The 26802-nt window shown below is 33.7% G+C and overlaps 6 protein-coding genes across 11 annotated transcripts in view; 3 read left to right on the top strand and 3 right to left on the bottom strand.

Moving 5' to 3' along the window:
• LOC101897502 (ras-related protein Rab-3) overlaps positions 1–3329 on the bottom strand; it is a 51042-nt gene extending 47713 nt beyond the window's left edge. The window contains exons 1-2 of one of the 6 annotated variants that reach the window (XM_020035318.2): positions 3213–3329; positions 1636–1756 (exon numbers count right to left, since the gene is read on the bottom strand). The gene's annotated coding sequence lies outside the window, so the exon portion shown is untranslated. The other 5 variants (XM_059125574.1, XM_020035317.2, XM_011292503.3 and 2 more) reach the window with 5 other exon arrangements.
• Positions 3330–5801: 2472 nt separating this feature from the next.
• On the top strand, positions 5802–6288 carry LOC101898125 (U6 snRNA-associated Sm-like protein LSm8). The gene has a single exon (XM_005179260.4). The coding sequence runs from the start codon at positions 5904–5906 to the stop codon at positions 6192–6194; it is 291 nt and encodes a 96-aa protein (XP_005179317.1). The 5' UTR covers positions 5802–5903; the 3' UTR covers positions 6195–6288.
• LOC101897957 (DNA polymerase delta subunit 2) lies at positions 6270–7887 on the bottom strand. Its single transcript, XM_011292501.3, has one exon. The coding sequence runs from the start codon at positions 7590–7592 to the stop codon at positions 6315–6317; it is 1278 nt and encodes a 425-aa protein (XP_011290803.1). The 5' UTR covers positions 7593–7887; the 3' UTR covers positions 6270–6314.
• A 1854-nt stretch (positions 7888–9741) lies between these two features.
• LOC105261547 (uncharacterized) lies at positions 9742–11116 on the top strand. Its single transcript, XM_011292500.3, has 4 exons — positions 9742–9951; positions 10031–10251; positions 10456–10609; positions 10675–11116. Exons 1-4 carry the CDS (start codon positions 9873–9875, stop codon positions 10860–10862), a joined length of 642 nt encoding a protein of 213 aa, XP_011290802.1. The 5' UTR covers positions 9742–9872; the 3' UTR covers positions 10863–11116.
• A 3551-nt stretch (positions 11117–14667) lies between these two features.
• On the top strand, positions 14668–16359 carry LOC101897792 (uncharacterized). The gene is made up of 4 exons (XM_005179258.4): positions 14668–14895; positions 15009–15229; positions 15794–15947; positions 16013–16359. The coding sequence occupies exons 1-4, from the start codon at positions 14817–14819 to the stop codon at positions 16198–16200; spliced, it is 642 nt and encodes a 213-aa protein (XP_005179315.1). The 5' UTR covers positions 14668–14816; the 3' UTR covers positions 16201–16359.
• A 46-nt stretch (positions 16360–16405) lies between these two features.
• On the bottom strand, positions 16406–18051 carry LOC131803823 (uncharacterized). The gene is made up of 4 exons (XM_059125543.1): positions 17764–18051; positions 17464–17705; positions 16783–16936; positions 16406–16692 (listed from the first exon to the last, which is right to left on the bottom strand). The coding sequence occupies exons 1-4, from the start codon at positions 17927–17929 to the stop codon at positions 16430–16432; spliced, it is 825 nt and encodes a 274-aa protein (XP_058981526.1). The 5' UTR covers positions 17930–18051; the 3' UTR covers positions 16406–16429.
• Between the last annotated feature and the right edge of the window lie 8751 nt (positions 18052–26802).

Raw genomic sequence — 26802 nt, 5'->3', positions numbered from 1 at the left:
TGTAGCCTTCTATCTCAATTCGTTCGAAAGCTAGCGTAATTACAACAGACAGACGGACAGATAGGCGGACATCGCTAAATCGACTTAGAATTTTACGCTGATCAAGAATATATATACCTTGTTGGGTCTGGCATGAGTATTTTGAGGAGTAACCCTCCATAGTATGGAAAATATTTCTATTTCATTGGCAGTTTAAAGGCCATAATTTGTGCCAAAGGTAACCAATACGAACAAATGAAAACTTACACTAAAATTTGATGCAATTTTCGACATTATTAGGATTCATTCAATAAAAATAAAAAAATGTAAAAATTATTGCGTTTGACTTTGTTGCAGTTTTTTATCTCACCCTGTACTTTGTGTGGTCTAAAGTGTATATTTTAAGGTGTTTTAAAAGGAAAGACAAACTTAATATACCCTCCATACTGTAATAGAGGCTATAACGAATAAACAAGTAGGTTAGGCCAGGGCGAACGTTTAATACCCTCCACAATTTGGAAAAGAACTTGAAAAATGCAAAAAAAAAATCCGTTGAAAAATGCCAGGAATATACCAAAACCTATACCTATATTGAAAGTTCTATTCGGTTCGAAATTGTGACTCGATCACCCAAAAAGACCTGAAATCTGTCGCTACAGTTATATAGCGCCTATACCAAAACGTAGACCTTTATATCAAATTTTCAGTACCAAAAGTCCTGCAGACATAAATCACATCTGAGTAAAATGTTATCAATCACATTTGGAAAAAAAAAACAAACTGAGGTTCAATATAATATTTTATATAGACTATGACTTTTCAAAATGATGATGCTTTGTAGGGAAAGATCCACAAACAGTGGGCCGACATTATTTATTTATATATACACCTGATCAAATTATAAATTTTGAATACATCGGCCCCATTCTTCGCTTAAAATGAAATATGTTATGCTTTTGAGCTTTTAAATGCGATATATCAGAAAAAGCGGAATATATTTCATATTATAACATTAGGTATTGAGTTTTTGGCAGGAATATTGTTTTTTTTATCCAAATGTCCTGAGAGATTTCCAAGAGGCAATTTGGTCGTATGCCTTCTCTGGATTAAGGCATAAGACCAAAATTTGCTTATCGAAATAAAAATCTCTTCCTACATTTGTTTTTCAATAGTGCCCCAATTCCAATGTAGGATTCACCGATAATTTTCAAGAGCTTGAAATGTTTCGGAGAAACTAATAAATATTTGTTCCTGAAGTCGAGTTGATTGTCTCGACTTCGATTTCAGAAAAATTGTCTGTCTTTCTAGCCTCAGTTTTCATCATCAATTTTTACTTGTTGCTCGCACAATATCCTTCTCTTAGCCGAATTTTCTTCTAACAGATAATCTGTATGGATTTCAAGTAAAGAAAAAACCTCAAACCGCAAATACAACAAAAAATATTTATATTTAATGTTTATAATTTTCTTAATAATATCTTAAATTGTTTTTTTTTTAAGTCTAGAGTATAATATATTTTAAATTCATAAAACTTTGACCACTGCGTTTTGTTAATATATTACTTATACGCAGACATGTCCACAGTTATGAAAATGCCTGTCCACCTCCAGCCAAAAAATATATATATTTGGATACATCAAAACTGTTTAAACTCACCTTTGTTTTGTTGTTTTCTTTCTCTGCTACTGTCTGCTTTAGAAAACGAAAATTCCAAGATTCACTTTTAGGTGTCGGTTTCTTGTTGTTGTTGCCTTTCTCTCTCACGCAGAAAATTCAGCTAGGTTGAAAATTTCAAATAATTTCTTTATTATACGCAATTTTTGAGAAAAATTGGAACAGTTTGTAATTAAGATGAACCAGAAAAAGAATGGGTTTCTGTGTCACACACACACACTCACACACTGGGGGCATACAGAGGAGGCAGCGAGAAAAACAACTGCCTGATTGGGGTTATCAGTTCTCTGTTATTTTATTTTTTATTTATACATATAACTATGTATATTTCTCTTTTTTTGTTGTTGTTCTTTTTTCTTGTTCTGCTGTTGGGCACAAAACCGTGTTATAAAGGAGGGGAGAGAGCGAGTGAAAAAAATACACACATAAAAAAGTATTCAGCAATTTTTTTTGTTTTTATGAAAAGACACTGTTGTTTCTTTCTTTCTTTAATTTCAACAAATAAAAATCCTTGTAGTCAACTTTGGCCAGGACAATTTCCTGTTACAACCTTAACGACCAAGACCAAGGCGAAATGTAGATTTTTACTGCTGCTGTTCTTGGTGTTAAAGATGATGTTTTCTTTGGCTGTGTGACTTGACTTGGCTGCTGATTTTAGCCCGAGTTATTTTGCGTATGTGTGTGTGTGCTTGTGTCTGTGGGTATGTATATGTGTGTGTGTTCTTGTTGAGAGAATGTCTGTATATCTGACTCTGGTTTGCTGATGTCTACAACAGTGTGATATACACTTTGTTCGTTTATTACACACGGCTGGCTATGGCTGACTGACTGTTGGCTATTGGCGCGGCAGACTACTACGACTGCTAACTAAGTATGACTGCGTCCTAACAATAAAATTTTGTTGGCGTTTGTATGACGTTGAGATGTAGCAGAATTACTTGTTTTTCTTGTTGTTGTGTTTAACTGCTGGTATTCCTGTTGGACTTCTCCGCCACAACCATAAACAGATACATAAATCGATAATAATTGTCGTCTCGTTTTACTTCGTTGATATATTATTTTTTGTTGTTGTCGGTTCCTTACTGGTTAATGGGACAATGATGATTTTTTCCAAAGGATTTGAATTTTAATTTTGTAATTTTTAAGTTATTGAAAAAGCTGTGCGTTTAGATTTCTTAGCTGAGGAAACAGTGATTGAATGAATTTCACAAATTTAAAGCATATGTTAGGGAGTTGGTAGTTGGTTTGAAACTTTAGTTAGTTTTTCTTTTACAACACTTTCGTTATTTTATTTTAATATTCTAACAAATTCCGTTATTTTATTAAATCCCAAATTCACAGGATATTTTTTCGTAAAAAAATAATGCCAATACGTTTGGGTTTTCCACTTTTTTTTTGTATAGCACTTCTTATTGTTCTCCAACGTCTGCGGTTGTCGTGTTTTTGTCAATGTGAAAAAATTTTCTCAATTGTCTACATGTTTGCTTTGCATATTCTGTTTCTGCTTCTTCTTACTTTTGTTCCTGTTTTCCACTCACGTCAAAATGTTGTATACTAACGTTTTTTGCCCTGTCACACATATACATAGATGACTGTGGACATGGAGAGTTGTAAACAGCGGTGAGTTCTCTTTGATTCTTATATTCTCTTTACTTTCTTGGAATTGTATCCTTTCCTCACTGCAATTTCATTCTTAAAATGTCTACAATTTTTTTTCGTTTATCTATTTCTAGTTTTCGAAAAGACCACCAGATGTTCTCGTTCGATTCGTTTTAATGAGAATGAGTGAATGAACGTAATTGAAAGGTAAGAAATTTTGGTAACGGTTAGCAGAGCGCATGTCTGCCAACTGTCAGTCGCCATCACTGTATAACAATGATTGATAACGGTAACTGTTTGCAGATGTTAAAGCACAGTGTTGTGTTTTAATTTAAAGAGGGAGACAAATTAAGACTCAACACGGTTGATAAAATATCAAATGTGAGTGTGTATTGATTTTATAGAACATAATTAGCGATTATGGCACAAACTTCCCAATGATGAATTAATGAAATATATGTGATTTATTAATTAGAATCGAGGATAATTGATGAAAATTATTAAAGATATCGACTGTCAATTCCATTGTGTATTGTGTCAAACATAATTCGCTAAATTTACATACGATTTTACGTAAAAGCACTTGAATCGAAAGTTGCAATCCACTGGAATTATTATATATGAAAGTAGTTTTCACCTACTTTTTTAGGATTTATTTGAAAAAATGTAATTTATGGCAAATTGTTATAACAATCATGGATTATTAATAAACATTTGTTATAATACAACCAGAATTTTTAAAAGAAAAATGGTTAAAAATGAGTATTGGATTTCTCTTCTATAATTGTTATTATACAACCAGAATTTTAAATGAAAAATGTTTAAAAAATGTGTATTGGATTTCTCTTCTATAAAATCCAAGGCAGAATTAAGAAAGTAACCTTATGTAATCATATATTTACATTTTTTTAAACATCTCATTTGCAAATGTATATTCGTTATACAGTGAATTAATACATCACAATCAGAGATGGGGAACTGTTTTGAATGAGGTAAAATTTGACAAGAAAATACAGAGCTGGATGTTTTTATTTGAAACGAGGTTACCTTGAATTAATTGTGCCCTGATATGATCTGTTTACTTGGAGAAATTGTTCAGTAGCTTCTTTCTGAGGTAGTAAAGTAATTTTATTATCTTTTGCAAGGAAACTGTGAAAAGTAAATGTAACGGATACCGTCATTGTTTCAGCAGCTGTGTCGGTTGTATCTAAACACGCAACGTTAACAAAATAGATCTATTAAACATAGAGGTTAAATCTTAAATATTGTAAACGAGCTATAAAAATCTGGCCATAACTTATTTTATAAATCATAACAGCGTTTATCGTGCCATTTAACTATTTCCGAGAAGAATTTCTTTAAATGGATTGGAAATTCCGAACTTATTTAATTTTTCTTACAAAACCAACAGAATAGTTTCTAGATTGACCACATCATTATAAAACCACATCATTTAAACAAAATATATATGAAAAACAAAACTCTTTCAAATACCTATAAAAGAACACAACGTGCGACTTACAGTTCATCAGAACAATTCGATTCGTGTTGGTTACGCAGAGCAATATCGTTTAGATCAAAATGAAAATCATTTCCTTTGTTGCCATCTTTATTGCAATGTTTGCTGTTTTCAACATAGCATCGGCCAGAAGATATGCACCTAAAAGAGGAAAGGAACACAAAAACCCGGCATCAGCAATGCAACCCATAGGGCCTCTGCCAATATTACCACCTGCTGGACGGCCTTATTTTGCTGATCCAACACCAAGGAGACCTGGTCTGGTACCACCTATCAAGGCTTAAATTGGCAAAGTATGGAAATTAATAAGTGTTTGAAAAATGTATGTGTATTTCCTATGTTTACATACATACATACAAAATATTTGCAATTATATAAATAAAAATATTATGAGTCATTTGTTTAAATCATTTTTTATTGGCTCTTATTACAATCTCTTTTAGGAAGCATGCTAATCTTCGGGCATGAGATCGATTAATCTGCTTACAGTAGGTCAATTGATAGTTTGTACAAATTTTTACAAAATGTTGTTCTATAACCCAAAAGATCAACAAAAACATAGAAATATAAAGATAGGACAAGACAGAGTCAAAATATGGCAACCCTATGTATGTAATTATTATTTTAAAAATTAAAAATATATATAATTTTGAATGAGTCTGACAGGAAGCGGGCATAGCCTCAGGGCTGTATTTCTGTAGTTTTACAAAGCTGTTCTACCTCCTTATTATACCATGGATTCTTGCAGGTACCTTCTTCATTCTACCATGGAATTTGCAAACTCTCAATGAAAAAAATATCAACATTTCCCTCTCGGATAATTCTCTTTTGCAGAACATTTGTGTTAACAGGCGACTTCCAGTAAGAATTTGTTTATAATTTTACTACGAGGAAGGATTTTTCCTTTACGATATCATAAAAATTGCAAGACTAGTAGATTCTTCCAGGTTCTGAAACAGATCATTTGCAATGTAGTAGTAGTTGAAATTAATCGATATCGATAAAGACAATCAATTCCCAGTGAGTGTCATCATTCCACAATAAAATTAAGAAAGAAGAAGAATATGTTGTTTACATTCTTCCAACTTTTTATCAAAACGTACTAAACGTTTGTTTTTCTTTCCCTCGAAAAATGGCATCCACATTGGAACAGTACATAAATCATACCGTGTCCATTATAACTGCAGATGGACGTAACTTCATTGGAACATTGAAAGGATTCGATCAAACTATAAATATCATATTGGATGAATCACATGAGCGGGTATTCTCCACAACATCCGGCATTGAGCAAATCGTTTTGGGTCTACATATTATTCGAGGTGACAACATCGCTGTAATAGGACAAATAGATGAAACGATTGATTCCCGCCTGGATTTTGCCAATATACGTGGTGAACCATTGGGCCCAGTTGTTCATTGAGATGGTGTGAAAATTGTAAAATGTCGTTGCCTACTAGTCTGTAAAAAAACAAAATGAATGAAATAAAACAATACATTACATTTAAGTAAAACAATATTTTTTTATTTATTTTCTCATATTTTACTCGCCATTACAATCAAAACAAACTTCATGGCAATCTAGATTTTCCAAATTCACCACAACAATACTTTGGGTTTCGGCAAATCTTGGCACACACACCAATCGGGTTTTCTGGCCTTGTGAACCTTCATGGAGCTGAGTCGAAAACTCGTCACAATTACCGACAAAATAGACATGTGGACAGTCTCTAATAACAAAAGGATCACAATCCAAATATGGATAACATGCCAATGTGTCGGGAGCCGTGGGAGCTAAGTGACCCCATTTAAGTGTGCAACGTAAGGCTTCCAATGGTTTCTCGAGACCAGTATTCCTTAACATGTCATTAACATTCTGGCCAGCAGTACCCATAACAAGGGCATCGTCCACTGAACAAACATAAGGATTTGAAACACTTTGAAAGTTTTCATGCTTGGCAGCCTTGGGAAACATGCAGCTGTGGAATGGTTGTTGTGGCATCATAAAATTTGCTGGATCATAGGCGCCAGGCATAACATCAAGATTTATGGAACTAGACCAAGCTGCAAACCATTCGTCTAATGCATGCATGGCATCGACAACATCTTTGGATTCATTGGGTCGAGACTGTAAGGAAGGCAAGCGTTTTTCTTCGCTACTTTTTACTGAATTTCCAGCAATTATAACACGCATCTTTCTCGGTTCTCCAGCCTTGAGTAAACTACCGCGTAGCCAATATTGAAAAAGATTCAATGAATCAACAAAATTATGGGAATTAACTTGATCTAAACCGGATAATAAAACAAGCAGACGGTTTTTCCCCTTCTTTGGCAATGGTCTTTGGATACCTCCTTCATAAAATAGAATGTCCTGGACATCGAAACGACCGTCTTCTTCAATTAAGCCCATAACGGCACAAACAACGCCAGTGGCCATTTCTTCACACCGTACCTTACCATGTAGACGTACACGTTGCAACTCATCTTCCAATATTACTTTATCTTCAGGATCGGAATAATGTTGTCTAGCCGGTTGTGGTGCTAATTGATTCTCCTCCGATATTTCCTTCAATATACTTGGCTTATGTTCCTGATGTTTGTAAATTGTACCAATAATAATGCATTCTTCTTCATCTTCTTCGCGTAGATCACAGAGTTTCTTGATGGGCACAGACTTACCCCAATGTTCCTCAGCCCGTTTGGCTAGCAACGCAGACATTTCTGTCAATCGATGCGAATACAAATGGAAGAATTGCCTTTGGTAATCGAACGATTTTACCAGGAATTTCTGTGAGAGATTCTCATACTTGTGGGCGGACATTTCTATTTATTTGGATTTGGATATTAACCGTCCTTCCAAAGGTATGCCTATGAGTAGTTTTGTTTACCTTTATAAACCGCCAAGACAAACGACAAAGCGGAACGATTTTTTTTGCGGCGGCAAGAATTCGCAATGTTCTTCTGTGTAGGGTGGTTCACATGTTATATATTTTTAAACCATCGATAATTAACCAATGCTTGTTCTTTTTATGGTGGAAGATAGATTGATATGTTTTTAAAATGTTTTGTCAAAAATAAGTAGTAGATTTTTATATGTTTTCTTATACGACGCCAATCGGAGGTTGTTATAGTATGTATGTTTTTTAACAAATTTTGCCTATTTTATTAATTTTTCATTGAAAATTTTCAATTACAAAATTAGTTTGACGGTTCATTGTCCCAGCAGCTGTGTCGATGCGTCTACCTATATTCTTCTACCATGGTTCTTTTGGTCCATTACATTGTTGATAATTTGTATGTAAACAAACTTTTTTCTAAATTACCAAATGGTAACCCAACATACCAAAAATACAATACAGCTTGAGAACAATATTATAAAAATATAATTTTTCAACAATGCTTGAGAAACACTTATGTTCCACAAACATTTCTCAAATCTGTCCCTTGTTGACAAATTAGTTTTGATTTTTTGTGAAAATTGTCAGCAAGAAATTATTTTCTTTGGCAAAAAACAAAATCATGCGAATTTAGGACCCATTTCTGGACCGAACCCTTAAGGTATGGATGAATAATAAATCCGGAAATCTTTCACATAAATTATTCCAATCCCATTTCAGATTGGAAGCATCAAAAAAGTTGAAGGAATTCAATATGTGTGTAGTCTTAGTGGAAGAGATGCAGAAGTTCAAATAAGGGAGAAGAAAGCGTCAGAGTATCAAGGCCACATTAAGGAGTGACTACTGGGATGTCCATCAAGAAAAAAATGTGAAAAATGATTAAAAATTAAAAAAAATAATATTATATACTATTACAAAAATAAGCTTATTTTAATATTATTTTTGTAAGCTTATTCTACAATTTCAAGTATAAGCTTATAAATAAGGGTTCCGTTTCGATTATTCTATACTTGTTACACAAACATTTTTCAATGTTTTCTCAAGATTTTCTCAAGCTTAAGGCTTATGTTCATAAGCTTATTGTAATATTATTCTCAAGCCATTTTGGTATGTTGGTAAGTCTATATGACACAATAAGATTCTAGTACATAGCTGTATTTTTCCTAGTTTCTTGGAAATTGAACAAATTTTCTCGTTAAACCACTACTGGAACATCACGTATTTTTGCACAATTTTCTTAAGTTTCTAAGTTTCTTCTCCACCCCAAACACACTAAAATAAAAAAAATCTACCCTAATGCTATAAATTTGAATCTTAACAGAATTTGAAAATTTTCAAAATTATTTTGAATTGCTCTGTTCCAGAAGCTGCGAAAATCTACTACTTTTGCAATTTTGTATGATATCATAAAGAACAAATCTGTTATCGAAATAAAAAGTTTAACATTCTTGCAGTCTGGAACAGACCAAAAATTCAATTTTTTTTTGTATGAATTCTCAGACCTTTCGGTTCACATAAAAATATATAAAATTGCTATTAAGAAATCAGAAATCCAATGTGTTGTCATGAAAAACTATAATTTTAAATTTTTATTCAGAGCCTTCAAGAATCTACTGGTATTGTAATTTTTTTCGATTTCTTAAAGGGAAAATGGACTATCGTAGTAAAACTGTTCACATTCTTGCAGTTCTGAAAGAGATAAATTGTTTTAATCTTCGAATGCCAAATGTGAACAAGGGGTTTGCGACTTTGTCGTGTACCGCAATACCAATCTAAAAGCCCAGTGGTGATTTCCATTAGTTTGCAGAATCCGCGCTGGTTTAAAATATATCCGGAATAAGCAATAAATAATGATGATGTGCTATAAAAAACCTCCGCAAGCAAAAAAAAAACTCCTAAGATCTACTGGAACGATACATTTTGTCGGATTATTCGATATTACCAATTAGCTTTTGGATTTGTTTTTATTTGAAAGAACAAGCACCAATTTGATGATCTAATTTAATTTGTGGTCAGGCTACGACACATTTTGTAGAGTATGAACCCTCTTTAACATTTCGATAACTCGCACGCTAGAGATGACACATACACTTATTACCAAATAACTTATTCATCCACCACTTCTACATCTGATGCCAAAGAATAAAAACTTAATTAGAAAAGGTTTATAAGAATTATTTTCAAAAAAGCACCAAAACCCGAACATGGATAATGTTAGTATGCGTATTGACACATTAAAAACAGAAGCAAATGACCTGCGAAAGGAAGTCAAAGATCTAAGAGGTAAGCACTTGGCATTGTTTCCAATGGATATGATTAACACATTATTTCTTTCCATTCCATTGATGAATAACTAATACAGCATCGCTGGAACAACAAAATGAACTGATTATCAGTCTGCTCACTAGGCAGAGTCAATTGCTGGAGCAAGCTAGTTTGATATCAGCGGTAGCTGAACCAAATGTATCCGAAGTGGTTTATGGGACAAATATTACGGAAATTATTCGCCGTTTCCCCTTAAAAGATATGGAAAGTTTGAAGCAATATGAATCGAGACTAAATGATGATAATAAGCAACAAAATGTAAGAAAGCTGCATGACTCTATCCGTCTAATTTCAAATTTCACTTTTAAGGAATTTTGCTTACTTAAAAATGAAGGAAACCCGCATTTGATGTTTTGATATAAAAATAGTATTCTTTAATTTTAAAATCGAAATTCTTTCTGTTTCTTTGCAAAAGGAATTTAAAAATTCTTTACTTCTATATATACCTGTCTTTTTCTGCAGATAAATATCGTACAACATCTAGTTGCACCCCATGGGCTTGTAAAAAATATAGGGCATGTTATTTCGGATAAAATTATTATGGAAGTCAATGTTGATGGTCATCATAATAAGAAAAGGCTGCTGGATTATAAACGATTTATAGAAGTTTTGTACGGTAAATCACAAATTATACATTGTAATAAACAGCATTTGCATATCTACGTGTTTCCAATTTTGCAGGTGCCTGCTGTAACGAACACTATACGCAAAAAGACTTCTTAAACGACCTTAGGCGAGCGTTAAGAATTGCGAAAAATCGTTGTCACAAAAACAATTGCGTTGCCCGACAGAAGCTGCGTGGATGTGAAACTGTAGCAGAAATAAATTTGGACATTGTGAAAACCGAGGGGGGTGTTAAGTTTGAATAGAGAAAAGTAACCTTTGTATTTCTATGTATAAATGAAATTAATAAAAGTTTAAGCACTAGCTAGGAATAAGATCATTTTTAATTACTATTTAGTTAATAGTAGTATTAAGTATTGCTATTAAGTTAATATAGTATTAATGCTTATTATTTGTCAGTCTATTCTAACATAGGAACTGAAATCGTATAAGAGGATACTCATTTGAAATTGAGAGAAATTGTAAATATTAAATCTAAGTAATATTTGTACATCAACAATGAACACGTTTTCTTTTTATTTTTGAATTGGATTATCATGTTAGTCAAATTTTGTAAGATACATTCGAACAGTTTTGATAGAGATTATACGAGAATGACAACATATAGTTGATCCGATGGAAAAATTAAACCTTTATTAATACATGTTATCGGATGATTTCGTTATATGGGTCCTACTAATGTTCGCAATTTGCTACAAGGCTTTCATTTGAAAAATGAGTTTTAATACAAAAATGCATGACCTTTCGTTTTTGTTCAAGTCATCTGGTTTTAGGTATGGTCTATATAATTTTGAAGAAAATCTAAATTGATCAGAAGAGAAATTACAAAGCGGATTTCCATTAATTAGATGTAATAAACAACAATTCATAAAGCAAATTAATATTTTTTAAGAGTTTTAATGTTATTGGAAAGGATATACGCTTGAATATAGACAACGGAGAGCACTCATCGCTTATCATCGGAGAGCACTCATCGCTTAAATTCGAATCTACAGATGCCACATATGTCGTTTCAGGGATATGAGTAAAAAAAATACTAAAGTCACCCAAACCTAAAATGTTAAAAATATTCACCCTTATTACGGCTGGCGTAGTCGTATCGAAAATTGCAAGTTGACGCGTCGTAACGACTAATTGGTATTATGTGTGTCGTATGCGAGAAATTACAACTCTGTATGAAATTCTGTTACAATTTTCGTACCACAAGACGCGTTCTAATTCGACAAACACTGCAAAATTAGTCGTTAGAGATTTTGTTGCCAACACCACACAAAAGTTTATCCAAATTGACATTACAAAAGAATAAATAATATACAAAATGGATTTTAATAATCTTTTTCTAGATTTATAGTCAGAACAAAGAAACAATTTGACAAATGCTGTGTTCCAGAACCTGCAAGAATATACTATCTTTGCAATTTTTTTCGATATCATAAAGTGAAAATCGGTTATCGTAGGAAAAAGTTTTACATTCTAGCAGTTCTGGAACAGACCAAAAATGATCCAGATCTTGCAAATTAATCGAAATTTGTCTAGAGGTTACAGCAATGGCTTGAAAAAAATTAACATCAAGGAAGAATGGTGCAAAACTCAATATCCTAGGACCGCCGGTTGGATAAAAGTCTGGACCGACAACAAATTCAAATTGAGGAAAAAGCTAATTCATACCAAGGCAGAATGTCGTGCTACAGATGGAAGCCCCTTCAAGCAGTTCATTTTAAGCGACACGGAGGAAGCAGCATCACACTTGTTACAATTAGAGACAATTGTAAATGCAGGGAAAAACAATTGGAATTCAACAGCGTCCAACACCTGGTGATTTGGAGACTGAGGAGGAACTGTTTGGAGGGTTTGAAATTAGTGAAGACAAAGAATACCACAATCCCTGCACACTGACTTTTCTAAGGGTAAACAGACTACACCGAAATACGCAACAGAAGCATGTGGATGTGGTCATCCAGAATGTCTGTATGCTTCCCTCTGTAAGCACAAATAACCCGCATTATTTTTCGCCTCCATTTTGAATATACTCATCTTCATCCTCAGTTAAAAAATTGCCAGAACTTAACATATTTCAATATTTAATTAACAAATAATCGTTTTACTTCAACCATTTCAACTGACGCTTTTATTTCTTTTAACCAGGTAGCCCGTAAATTCAAAAAATATGTATTATTCCAGAGCACCCTGCTTTTTCATATCTATTACAAAAAAGACGTAGTCGAAAATTGTACATAATACCAAAAATTTCTAGTTACGACAACGCCTACGACTACGTCTACGACACTTGAACGCCTACGACAACGCCAACCATAATAAGGGTGATTAACAACTGTAAGAAGTTTATGAACTGAAAATGTTGCAGTGAAATAGAAAAACTAACCCCTACATGATGGCATCAATTGAACAATTGTAATTATTGAAAATTTGAATTTTTTTCGAAGTCGAGTGGATCGACCATGCAAATTGCGATTCTCTTTTTTTGAGTTACCGACAAAACTCGATCATTGATATAAAATAGAATCTACGGTTGACAACATTGGTATCTATCGTTAGGTCTTAGCGACTACTTTAGTTTCGTCGTTAACTTACCAACAAATTTCGTAAATTACCAGTTTTTATCCTCAACTCAAAAAATGAGTCAGAGAATTCCACTACTGATAGCGCAAAAACTGCCAACCGACCTCTGTTTGCAACAGATTTTATTTTATTTTCCCAGTAACATTTACTCAGCGATAAGTTACTGAGAAAAAATACGATTTCTTCTTCCTCGAGAGTAAAAATTGCAAAACGTAAACGAACAGCATCTTGCAAACATTTGTAAGATAACAGCTGATCCAGCAATACAACTTTGGCGCAAATCTTAACAAAAGAAACGTTTTGATTCAGTTTATTATTTGTTTTTTTACATTTTCATTACAAAAAAATTAATAATAAAAATCATAAACCGTTTCAATACAAACTTTTAATACCCTCCACCATTGGGTAAAGAAAACGTTTTTTATAAAAGTATCTAAATTCAAACGTGCTCCACTCAATTAACTAAAAATAACAGTAAGACTATTTGGATAATGATGTTAAACTTTTCAAAAAAAAAAAAAAAAAAAAAAAAAATAAGTAAGTGAGGCCGTTATATGGGGGCCATACCAAAACATGAACCTATACATACAATGTTTCGCCACCGAAGGTAGAACCCTAAACCAATTTTTAGACAAATCCGTGAAAAAAATGTGGCAAAAATCATCAAAATGCCGAATATCGAGAGGTATTGTTATTTGGGGGCTATATAAAAACTGGACCTATACATACAATGTTTCGCCACACGAGCAGGAACCTATTAAGACCTACAAATACCAATCATTTTCAATACCAACCATCCTATAATAAAAATTGTTCTGCCAAATTTTGAAGCTCTACATCAAATTACGTGGGCTGTATAGTGATTTCAACAGACAGACGGAGAGATAGACATACAGACAAAGCATGGTAGAACTAAGAAGGTAGTCATATAATCATATTTTTTTTCAAAATTTATACATTTGACAACATCCCATTGCCAAAATCTATATTCATAAATCCATTGTATGCACACAATGCGCTGCATTTAAGGCTGAAGTTTGACAAAGTAAATTACAGAAATTGCAGAGCTTAGAATGCTAATTTGAAATGAGGTTACCTTTATTTCATTGTACCACCGGACATAGTTAAATCGACTTAGAATTTCAAGCTGATTATGAATATATATACCTAATGGGGTCTACGACATATATTTAAGGATGTTACAAACGGAATGACAAATTTAATATACCCTGCTTTCCAAGGTGGAGGGCATAAAATACCTTCTGTAACAAATATATTTTGTACCAGCAATTCCATGGGCAATGGTGTTCCACGGATAGATAATTTTTAGCTGTCAACTAAATAAATAAAATAGCTCATTGTTGAAAAGAATACACAAAATTACTTATAGTTTAATATCTAACCAGAAGGCTATATCAAATGAAAAATAATAGATCGTGTGAACACTCCTTAACATTTCGATAACTCATACGTGCTAGAGTAGACAACTACACTTATTACCAAATGACTTATTTATCCACCACTTCTACATCTGCTTCGATATCTCGTCATGCAAAACTGATGCCAAATAATAAAAACTATACAAAGACTGCAAGAAGGAATTAAAAAACAAAACAAACATGACAAATGTTAGTGAACGCATTGATAAACTAAGTGATGAAGCAGCCGGTTTACGGAAAGAAGTCAAGGAACTAAAAGGTAAGCACTTACAATAATTGTTTTTGTTATTATCTAAAATGACCCTGACTAATTCACATACATTTACATTTGTCTGGTTTTCTTCTTTATGTTTGGGTGAATGAATGGAACAGAAACATTACAAGAACAAAATGAACTGATTATTAACCTGCTTACCAAACAGAATCTATTGCTGGAGCAAGCAAGTGTGGCACCTCCGCCAGTCGAACCAAATGCAAGCGAAGTAATGTATGGGAAAAATATTACGCAAATTTTGCGTCGTTTCCCATTACAAGATATTGAAGACCTAGGCGAATATGAAGCAGAACTAAATGATAACAATATGCAACAAAATGTAAGGACCAGTAGCCCGACCAGTTTAAAATGTTCACTTGTGAGAAATTTTGCGTGGGCCTAAGTTTAGGTGCTGGGCTCGTAATGGGCCTGAACATTTTGATTTAGGCAAAGTATTTTGAGGGTTGTCCGGTTGACCTTTTATTCGACTCTAAAGTTTGGATACAAATCCTAATTTTATCCGGTTTTACCGAGCACCATTATATGGCACTTGTTGCATAAGTATTTCCATAAGCTTTCCACATTGTATATACCAAAGACAAATGTAATCCTGTATTTGCATCCGAACTTTAGAATACAATAGCCGGCAAAACTGGGTTTTCATGAACGAAAAATATTTTTTCAAAATCGGGGTAATATTACGCACCTGTGATAAAAATTTCACATAATCCCAGAATAGCACCTGAAATCAATTTGCCAAAATTCGAAAGTATTCGCTTTCCGTTTTTTTTTTTTTGCAACAGAACGAATTTTCTTAACGTAGCTAGTTCTCACAATAAAACATATATAATTGGATTGAGTTACTCTATGACTAATATATTAAACTGTCTGTCTTTCTCTGCAGATTAATATTGTACAACATCTAGTAGCACCCCATGGACTTGTAAAAAATATTGTGCATGTTATTTCGGACAAAATTATAATGGATGTCAATGTTGATGGCCATCACAATAAAAAGAGGCTACTGGATTATAAGAAATTTATAGAAGTCTTGTACAGTAAGACAGAATTTTCAACAGTTGGCTTTTTACGTTGTGTATCTCTTTGTTTTCTTAATTTCCAGGTGCCTGCTATACGGATGGCTATACTAAGAAAGATTTCCTAAACGACTTGAGGCGTGCACTTAGAAATAGCAAAAATCGTTTGCACAAAAATAACTGTGTAGCTCGACAAAAAATGAGTGAAAGATTTATTGTAACAGAATTAAACATGGACATTGTAAAAACTGAAGAAGATGTTGATTTTGAATAGCTTACTAAATTCGATTAATTTTAAGTTAGCTTATTTTGGACTATTTCATTTAGTTTCCATTCACAGTTTTTAGGTGTATAAATAGGAGTAAGATTTTTTATTTCTTTTGTCAAATATCCTGAGAAATGGAAAAAATAAACATCTGTTAGTACAAACTAACATCATCAAAAACAACTTTGCAATATAAAAATAAGTTTACATAATCTTTTTCTGTGATTTACAAGCTTTATTAATCACCAAAAACGGAATTATCTTCTGTTTTAATTATTGATTCCAGTTGTGAGTTGGATTGTTCTTCATCATCCATAAATTCATCCACGTCTTCATCGCCATAATCATCATCAGCATTGTTTGAATCTTCATCATATTTACTGGATCGTTTTTTCACACGTCTACACCTTATTTTAGAATTACGATTTTTAACACATCTCAAACCACGGCGAAAATCCGACAAAAATGTGTTTATACTGTAACCATTCTTATAAACGGCCTCTGCAAAAAGTATAAGAAAATTAGTACATGAAAATGATTCATTCATTCAGTTTTGGTATTGTTCAATTATCATTGATGACAAATACTTACGATACACTGCATCTATAAACCGTTGATAATTAAGAAGACGCTTTTTGCCGTGTATTCCCTCCAGATTGGACTGTACTATTATATTATCAGATAATACAAATTTCAGATTTTTGGCTACGCCCTTGGGTAATAATAAACGTTGGAGTATAAGTACCTGGGACACAAAAAGAAACAAAAAACCCATTTAGTCTGGACCGTTCATGAACTTCATTGGTTATATTTAATAAATTCCAAAATCTTAGTATCGCAAAATGGGTTCTACCATAACGTGAACCTGTGATGACGGTTTGTGACCATTATCGCACTGAAAACTTACAATTATATATGGGAACTATGTCAAAACGTTAAGAACGCGAAATTTCGAATTAAATTAAAAATTTGAACAGCATTGGGGTCTTTTTTCAAGTAGATTATTGCAAGTACTGAATATGTATAGTTATTTTGATTGCAAAAACACTTAAAAGATATCATTTGTCACTGGATATAAAATACACTTATGCTGACAAAAGACCTTTAAAAAGTGGACATAATTCCTTGACGAATATCGACTACTTGCGTTAACATTATGAAACTATTTAAGTTGAATACTTATAAATCGTTCATAATGAGCGAAATTGTATTAAAAATTATTCTCGAGATCAGTAAACAGTCCATAGAATCCAAATGGTGTACTAAACTTACAACTTCATCTTCGTTGTTTTTTCCAATCGATAACAACTTTTCAAGCTTATCAAGATCATCCAAAGTACCGAGTGGGAACATTTTCGAAAAATTGACAACTTTTTTGTGTATTGCTTCTTCACAGGATTTTGTCTTTGTGGTGTCCCTTAGAATTGCAAGATTTCCCATCACCTGGATCTTTTTACTTTCCGACAATTCATGTATTATGGCCAGTATTTTGGCATTCTGCTTCATTAAGCCATCTGAAATACAATAATAGATTTGTATATTATATTTATATACATGTTTATGTTTCCTCACACTTGAGTTCATTTATTTCATTCTTCAAGTCAGCCATCTCCTTTTCCAGTTCATCAACTTTTACATTAACATCATTGCCCTTGAGCACGCTTATTTCCTGCTTTAGTGAGTTGGTGAGTTTTATTAACTCCTCAACCTTAGCAGCTAGATCCACTGTTTGGTCCATGGCCGTACAGGCAGGATTCCCACAAAGAAAATTCTTGAAATCGTCCCAAACAATACAATCAATCCTTCCACTTTTTTATTGTTTTGATTGTTTTGTTTACAAATCGACCGAGTTATCGATAACAATACTTGCAAGATAATGGGGATCACACACATTGCAGTGCCGCTATACACGAAAACGTATGGCATTTGTCCAAACCATATTACAATGAAAGAGCACAGCTAACAATCGATTTTACTTTTTTATGGTTGAGTTACCCTTCACTCTCAATGGAATGTTATTTGGTCCATCCCCTAATATATACCAAAGGTGTTTAATGCCACCACAAACTATATAGATTTGGTCCATATACCTTCAAATTTCATATTTTTATTATTTAATTAAAATCTTATTTGCCAAATCGGTAATAACAACCCTTTATTATATTGAAATCCAATCTCAGTGAGTGTACATAAATGTACTTGACTTCTGTCAATTTAGGGTATTTTGAAGGAAAATACAGGTATTTCGTTCATCATTCGCCCTATTTAACTCATTTTAAAAATAAGGAAAAATGTCAAATAAATGAAAACAACACGTTGCATATAATTGTGAGTAATTTTGACAGAAAGGGATGTCCCGCTTCAAAAACAACAGTTTTCTACAGGGATTAAAGCTAGAATCACGAGCAATAAATGTTGTTGTTTTTATAAAAATAAACAACGGCTTTAAGTTTGTCTATTTTGCAACAACAAAAACTCAGGTGCTCAATTCTTGTTCTATGAAAATCTGTAATGTAAAATTTAATAAAGGCGACAAATTTTAAATAAGAAATTTTATACACAAAATATTTTTCATTTCATTTTTCTCAACAAAATTCCAGCCGCAGGTTTTAAGATCTCTGATGGAACTTTGCCAGATTTAAAAGATTTAAAGAAGGAAGCTATAAAAATTATGATCGGCGAGGCTTCAATAATTCAACTTAAAAGTTTATCAACCATCTTGGGAACCATTTCCGGTAATGATTGTATCATGCCAAAACAATAGAGGTACCTCATTTGAGAAATCGAATATGGCAACACTTTTCCAACGAACCTTATCATTTTTCACATGAGAATTTTCTTATATCTAAAGTGTACACGTATGACGCGTGGCATATTTTACAAAAATAATAAATAATCTCTTATCTTCGGCGTTCCTTGGAACGTAAAATTTATTTTCCTTTGGTTTATACAGGGTAAGATAAAAAACTGCAACAAAGTCAAACGACATAATTTTTTAATTTTTACATTTGTTTTTAAATTTTATTGAATGAAAGCTAAAAATATCGGAAATAGCATCAAATTTTAAAATAAGTTTAGATTTGTTCGAATTGGTCACCTTTGGACGAATTATGACCTTCAAACGGCCCATTCTCGACCAAGCGCTTGCTTGAGGTGATCGACACTTTGATATTTTTAGTGGCAACCTTGCTTTTCAAAATACTCCAGACACGGCGATTTTGGTGACCATTGTGCGCTGGAAATGAAGCGAGGAACCTCATTTTGTAACCATTCTTGGGTGGCGCGTGCTGAGTCCTGTTGGAATATCCAAGGTCGGCGGCCAAAATGTTTGCGTGTCCAAGGCTTTAATACACCCTCCAGAATATTTTCGCGATAATAATCGGCATTTATTCTTACACGGTCGATTACTACGAGCGGCTGTTATGACGGCCCACACCATCACAATGGCCGGCGCTTGAGTTCTGGTGGCAAACCGAAGGTGCACCATCACTTTGTTTGTTTACAAACGGCTGGACAACGAATGTTTTCTTATCGCAGAAAAGCAAATTCGGCAGTTCACCACTTTCGGCCAAGCGAAGCGACTCTTTAGCTCTTTTGAGTCTGTTTTCTTTCTGTGGGTTTCCAACCAAATATAAAGAAATCACACTATCACGCTTGAATTCCATCACGAATAACTTTTTTCTGCAAAATTGTCTACAAAATGCTTTTGTACGCTTGTAAAAAATATAATGAGCTGTCGCTTGAATAATTTTAACAGCTGTCGGACGAATGGCTTAAGCTGGGAATACATAAAGAGCATATTTGGCTGGCTTAAGTCATCGGGTGGCTTCTTCGGAAATGAGCAAAGGAGCCTAGGGCCAAAATCGAACTAGGTCAACCTAAAACTCCTTTGTTCATCTACGAAGAAGCCAGCCGATGACTTAAGCCAGCCAAATATGCTCTTTATGTATTTCCAGCCTTAAGGGCTAAGTACATAAGAAGCTTGAAGTCATGGCTAGGCATATTAATGTCAAATTATAATGGAAAACGACGGCTGGATTTTAGTGCGGCTCTGTAATCCCTTTGTGAAATGTCACAAAATATGCCTAGCCATGACTTCAAGCTTCTTATGTACTTAGCCCTTTAGGCTGGAAATACATAAAGCGCATATTTGGCTGGCTTAAGTCATCGGCTGGCTTCTTCGTAAATGAACAAAGGAGCTTTAGGTTGACCTAGTTAGATTTTGGCCCTAGGCTCCTTTGTTCATTTCCGAAGAAGCCAGCCGATGACGTAAGCCAGCCAAATAAACGCTTTATGTATTCCCAGCTTTAGAAATTACAGCAGTAAATGTACCGACATCTTTAGTTGTTGTGTAGTCCTCGAATCATGCTTTATTTTAAGTCAGTCTTTTCACCATATTAACCGGAAATCTGATTTCCTTTGTAAATGTATCATAAATTCTTGTACTTTCTGGTACAAATCTTAAGCTGGGAATACATAAAGCGCTTATTTGGCTGGCTTAAGTCATCGGCTGGCTTCTTCGTAGATGAACAAAGGAGGTTAAGGTTGACTTAGTTCGATTTTGGCCCTAGGCTCCTTTGTTCATCTACGAAGAAGCCAGCCGATGACTTAAGCCAGACAAATATGCTCTTTATGTATTTCCAGCTTAATGCATGGAATTGCAACGTTTTGAAATTTTTTATGTATATTTATTGCTACATAATAGACAAATTTCACTCATAATTATTATATATTTTATTTATTATCTCTTAATTGGCTCACTAAGACTATTTTGAACTCTGTCTTTGTGGTTACTCTTGACAGAGCTATATGGTTTAGTTGTGTATTCAAAACGATTATAGGGTCTCTTATGATCAATTGGCTCAGATAGTTCGAACGGTTCCTCGGGATTGTATTGTTCAACGGATACACGATGAGTCTTTTTTGCATAATGTTTATACGATTTTAGTGGATCCGTTGGTATTAATGTTCCAAAATACCGATATGGTCCTTGTGTGGGTCCAACAAAGTTATGATGTATATGAGTCTTGCTTGCATAATGTTCATACGATTTTAATGGATCCGTTGACATTAATGTTCCAAAATGCCGATATGGTCCGTGTGTGGGCTTAACAAATGTGTGATGTCGATAATGAGTATTATGTGGAGTACTATGTGGATTCACAACTTCCCTGGCTCCCATTGTGGGCATAATTGATTTCCCATGCCTGGGATATGATGACTGGTGAATTTGCGTTGGTTTCTCTGACATTTTTATCCTTTTACCATTTTTGAAGTCTACATCCAATGTAGCTGATGTTAGGAAGATAAATGTCGTAATTATGACTATTATAAATATCCTCATGGCAACTGGGATTATCTTTACCCTGAGTTTTCCAAAATGGAAATATGGTTAACTACGATCGCTCATAGAGCTTATATAACCAATATCTGTTACAATAATTACAACAATATAGAAATAAATTAATGAATAAATTGCGGTTTTTTCAAATTAGAATTTCAAACTGCATTAGTCAAATGAAGTTTAGATTTCCCATGGCTGAGTGAGAAAAGTTATTCATCATTTCTGAAAATAAACACGCGTACAAAACGACTAAAATGTTGAAACAAGTTGGGATATTAGCAAGCTGGACCCATAAAGCTACGCATTTAGCACATTTACATACAAAACCTTTATCCGTGTTCAAAGTTATAATTGATTTCTATAGTCAGATTTATTGTGGTTAATAAATAAATTATATGTTAGCCTACTTTTTTAGTTTGGACACCTTTAAGGTTAGGGTACATAAGCAGCTTGGCATCATGGCTAGGCATATTAATGTCAAATTATAAAGGGAAACGTCGGCGGCTCTGACATCCCTTTATGATATGTCACCAAATATGCCATGGGAAGACTTCAAGCTGTTTATGTACTTGCACCCATGGCTCAATAAAAAAGGTTGCTCAACTTCAAAGAAAATAGAGAAATGCAACTCTGTGTTGGAGTCTTATAGTGACAAATAGACTTTAAAATGCGCAAGAGTTGGCTTTGTTTATTTTGATTTTTGTTTCTTTTGATTTTTATATTGGGAAAACCCCTCGAAACAAGAATTAAATTTCGGTGTTATTCCACAAGATGAAATCTAAAATAGTAGGACAATACAGTTTTATCACAAAATTGTACAATTCTTTATCTATTTGCGTCGGAAATTTGCATTTATTTTGCAACCAAATTTGAAATAATTTCAAATTATAATATTTTTTATTCAAAACAATACACATTCATACACAAAATATGGTATTTTGGGGGTTGCTTTGTTATACCTTCTGTAATTGTGCCATGCTTGCACCTTTGCCCATGGCACAGCTTCGTGAAACTACAGAAATACAGTCCTTAGGCTATGCCCCGCTTCAAGGCGGAATTATTGAAAATTATGCAATATACAAGGTGAGATAAAAAACTACAACAAAGTCAAACGCCATAATTTTTATATATTTGTAAAATTTTATTGAATGAAAGCAAAAATAGTCGGAAATAGCATCAAATTTTAGAATAAATTTAGATTTGTTTGAATTGGTCACCTTTGGCACGAATTATGACCTTCAAACGGCCAATGAAACCGTCACACGCTGCCCGAATTTTGCTACGCTACGAAGCGCTTGCTTGAGGTGATCAACACTTCGGTATTTTTTAGTGCCAACCTTGCTTTCCAAAATTCCCCAGACACTATAGTCCCAAAGATTGGTATCCAGAGATTTTGGTGGTCATTCTGCGCGAGGAACCATTCTTGGGTGGCGCGTGCTGAGTTCGCGATGGTGCTGATTCCTGTAGGAATGTCCAAGGTCTGCGGCCAAAATATTTGCGTGGCCAAGGTTTTAATACACCCTCCAGACTATTTTCGCGATAATATCCGGCATTTATTCTGATGCCATGGTTGATTCATACGAGCGGAGGGAGGGAGCGATTATTGGCTGTTATGGCGGCCTACCCCATCACCATCTAGTGGGCAACGGAAGGTACACATTTTCAGCTGACCTCTATGGCGAGTAAACACGGTAATTTTGTTTGTTTACAAACTGCTGGACAACGAATGTTTTTTCATCGGAGAAAACCAAATTCGGTAGTTCACCACTGCAAAGCAACACTTTAGATCTTTTGAAACTATTTTCTTTTTGTTGCGGTGTAAGTTCTTGTACTTTTTTGGAATTTCAATGGCTTGGGGTAAGCTCATTTTTCAATATTTGCCGAAGGAATATTCCAATATGTTCAGTTCGTGAGCGATTTTTCGGCCACGGCGATGTTGGTTTCAAACAAGTCGCTTCTTTACTTTTCGAACCATTTCTGCTGATGTTGCTGTTTTCTTCCGCCAACTTCCTTGACGTAGGGCTACGCTACCAGTATCACGGCAACGAGCGATGGTACGAGGCACAAAAGATTTATTCACATTTAAAAGCTCGAGTGCTCTAACGATAACCACTTGTGGTTTTCCAGCCAAATTAGGGAAATCACGCTATCACGCTTGAATTCCAACACGGATAACTTTTTTTCTGGAAAATTCTCACCAAAATGCTTTTGTGCGCTTGTAACCAATATAATGAACTGTCACTGGAATAATTTTGACAGCTGTCGGACGAGTGGCTTAGAAATGACAGCATACCCTCCACTGTTTGGAGGATATATTAGCTTTGTCGTTCCGTTTGTAACTCCCCGAAATATTCTTGATACATGTGAGAAAAAAACAAAATATTTTCAAATTCAATCATTGAAAAAAACATACATTGCAGGTCGCGCTTTTCAGATATTAACCAATGCATGGTATTGACATTTTGAGCAGTTTAGATCAATTTCTTGAAAGAAAATCTTGGCATTTCATTCATTTTTCGCCCTATTTAACTCATTTTAAAAATGAGCGAAATTATGAAATTTGTGAAAACAACTTTTTACATATGATTAACACTGATAGTTAACATTACAATGTTACAAAACACAACATTACATTACAATGTCAAAAATGTTTAATTTTCTTTTCAGACATAAGTAGATTTTTATATGTTTTCGTATACGACGTCATTCGGAGGTTATTATAATACACGTCCTTCAACAATTTTAAATAATTTTTCATTCAACATTTTCAATTCCAAAACTGGTTTGACAGTTCATTGTCCCAGCAGATGCGTCTACCTATATTCTTCTACCCTGAGCATACGTACCATGGTAGAAAAATACAGGTAGATGCATCAACGCTTGGGAGCATTGATATGTCAAAAATTTTTAAATTTCTTTTCAAATATAAGTAAATTTTTATATGTTTTCTTATACGACACAAATCGTGGGTTGTAAAGATATGCATTTTTCAACAATTTTTACAAATTTAAATAATTTTTCATTCAACATTTTTAATTCCAAAATTGGTTTGACAGTTCATTGTCCCACCAGCTGCGTCGATGCATCTACCTATATTCTTCTACCATGATACGTACAATTCATGATATAAGAATATAGGTAGATGCGTCGACACAGCTGCTGGGACAATGAACTGTCAAACCAATTTTGGAATTGAAAATGTTGAATGAAAAATTATTTAAATTTGTAAAAATTGTTGAATGACTCCAGTACTAAACCTAGTAAACTGTGAACTTACTTTAAGCGACTTGAAATAAAATATGTTAAAATGTATTTGCTTTGAATGTTCACATTTGTGTAATTGTATTTATTTTAATTTTTCTTTATATGGTTATTAATAATTGAATAATGTTATTTTTTTTAATGTAAGTGCAAAATTTCCATCGTCACATCTTAAAAACTGGTACTTCTTGACAATTTATTGACGGGGTATTGAGTTGGAGGATATCTATTGGGAGTTTTTGTTGGTTTGCCTGACCAATTGTTGCGTGTTGATTTTCCAATGTTTGAAGGGCCATAGGGTTTCACAGCAGGTTTATAAGGCTTTGGTGTTGCAGGTCTATAAGGTTTCACAGCCGGTTTATAAGGACTTGGTTGACCAGGATAGTTTGGCTGGTTTGGTGCAGGTCTATTAGGCTTATAGGGTCCTATTGTAGGCAGAGTATACCGTCTATCTTTAGGTGATGAATGTTGTTTGGCTGTTGCTATTGTCGCCAAAACAATGATTACCACCAAAACGAAAATAGCTCTCATTTTTCGCGATTTTGTTGATAACTATTAGAATTAAAGTTAATCGACTGTCTGATTGTCAAATGGCACTGTTGTTTATCTTGATAATTACACCAGCTTTTATATCAAAATCGAATTGAAAGATGAGTACTATTTAAAGAAATGTGGTTACATAAAATATTTTATAGAAAAAGTTTGCGGTTATTGATCTCTTATATTAATATGTTCGTAAATTCCATGTTTTGATTTGAATCGTTATAAAGTAATGTATTTTTATTTGTATATCTTCCACCATAACGATATCTGTCCGTCTGTTGAAATCAAAATAGAGGTCACAATATTTAAGATAGGTAAATTTAATTTTGGTACAGGCGTTTGTAATACTCCTAAGATGTTTGATATAGCTTCCATGTAACGGTACCTACAAATTGTCGCTACTTTGATGATTTTGTCCAAAATTTTGCCCGAAATTTTTTCCAAATTTGTTATTTTGTGTTTGTAAAGAGTTCCACTTTTTGTGGCATAACATTTGCTTAGTTCCACCACCTGCAAGAATCTACTAGTTTTCCAATTTTTTTTTGATATCATAAAAGAAAAATCGGATATCGTAGCAAAAAGATTCCAAACTTAGAGTTCCGGAACAGACCAATTGAATAATAACATAGGGGTAAGAATACATAAAATGTTTTTTTTTTTTAACTGGCTAAGTCATTGCCTGGCTTCTTCGCAGAGGAACCAGGAGGTTTAAGGTTGATTTAGGTTGCTCATTTGTTCTTTTCCGAAGAAGCAGACGATAAATTAAGCCAGTCAAAAAAACCTTTTATGTATTCTCACCTTAACATAAATAAATATCATGGTATATGAATAGAGGTTGATGCATCAACGCTTGAAAACATTTATATGTCAAAAATATTTAAATATTTGTTCAAAAATAAATATATGTCTATTGTTCTGTTCCAGAACCTACAAGAATCTACGATTTTTGGAATTTTTGTCGATATCATAAAGGAAAAATCGGTTATCGTAGTTTACATTCTTGTAGTTCTGGAAAATACCATATTTGTTTTCCTATACGACGGCGATCGGAGTTTGTTATGATATGCATTTGCATTCGGGAAGAATTTTTTACAACATTTAAAAATTTTTCATTCAAAAATTTGAATTTCAAGATTGGTTTGACAGTTCATTGTGCCTGCAGCTGTGTCGATGCCACTACTTTTATTCTTCTACCATGATAAATATACACAATAAATCTAATTTACACAGATTCCATGGTAGAAGAATATAGGTAGATGCATTAACTCTTGGGAACATTGATATGTCAAAAATTTTAAAATGTTTTATGAAAAAAGTGGATTTTTAAATGTTTTTTATATGACGCAAATCAGAGATTGTTATAATATGAATTTTCCAACAATTTTTACAAATGTTAATAATTTTTCATTCAACATTCTAAAATCGGTTTGACAGTACATTGTCCCAGCAGCTGTGTCGATGCG

This window comes from Musca domestica, unplaced genomic scaffold, assembly GCF_030504385.1.
Source record: "Musca domestica strain aabys unplaced genomic scaffold, Musca_domestica.polishedcontigs.V.1.1 10, whole genome shotgun sequence".
NCBI lineage: Eukaryota > Metazoa > Arthropoda > Insecta > Diptera > Muscidae > Musca > Musca domestica.
This window is presented reverse-complemented; position numbering and strand designations above follow the sequence as displayed.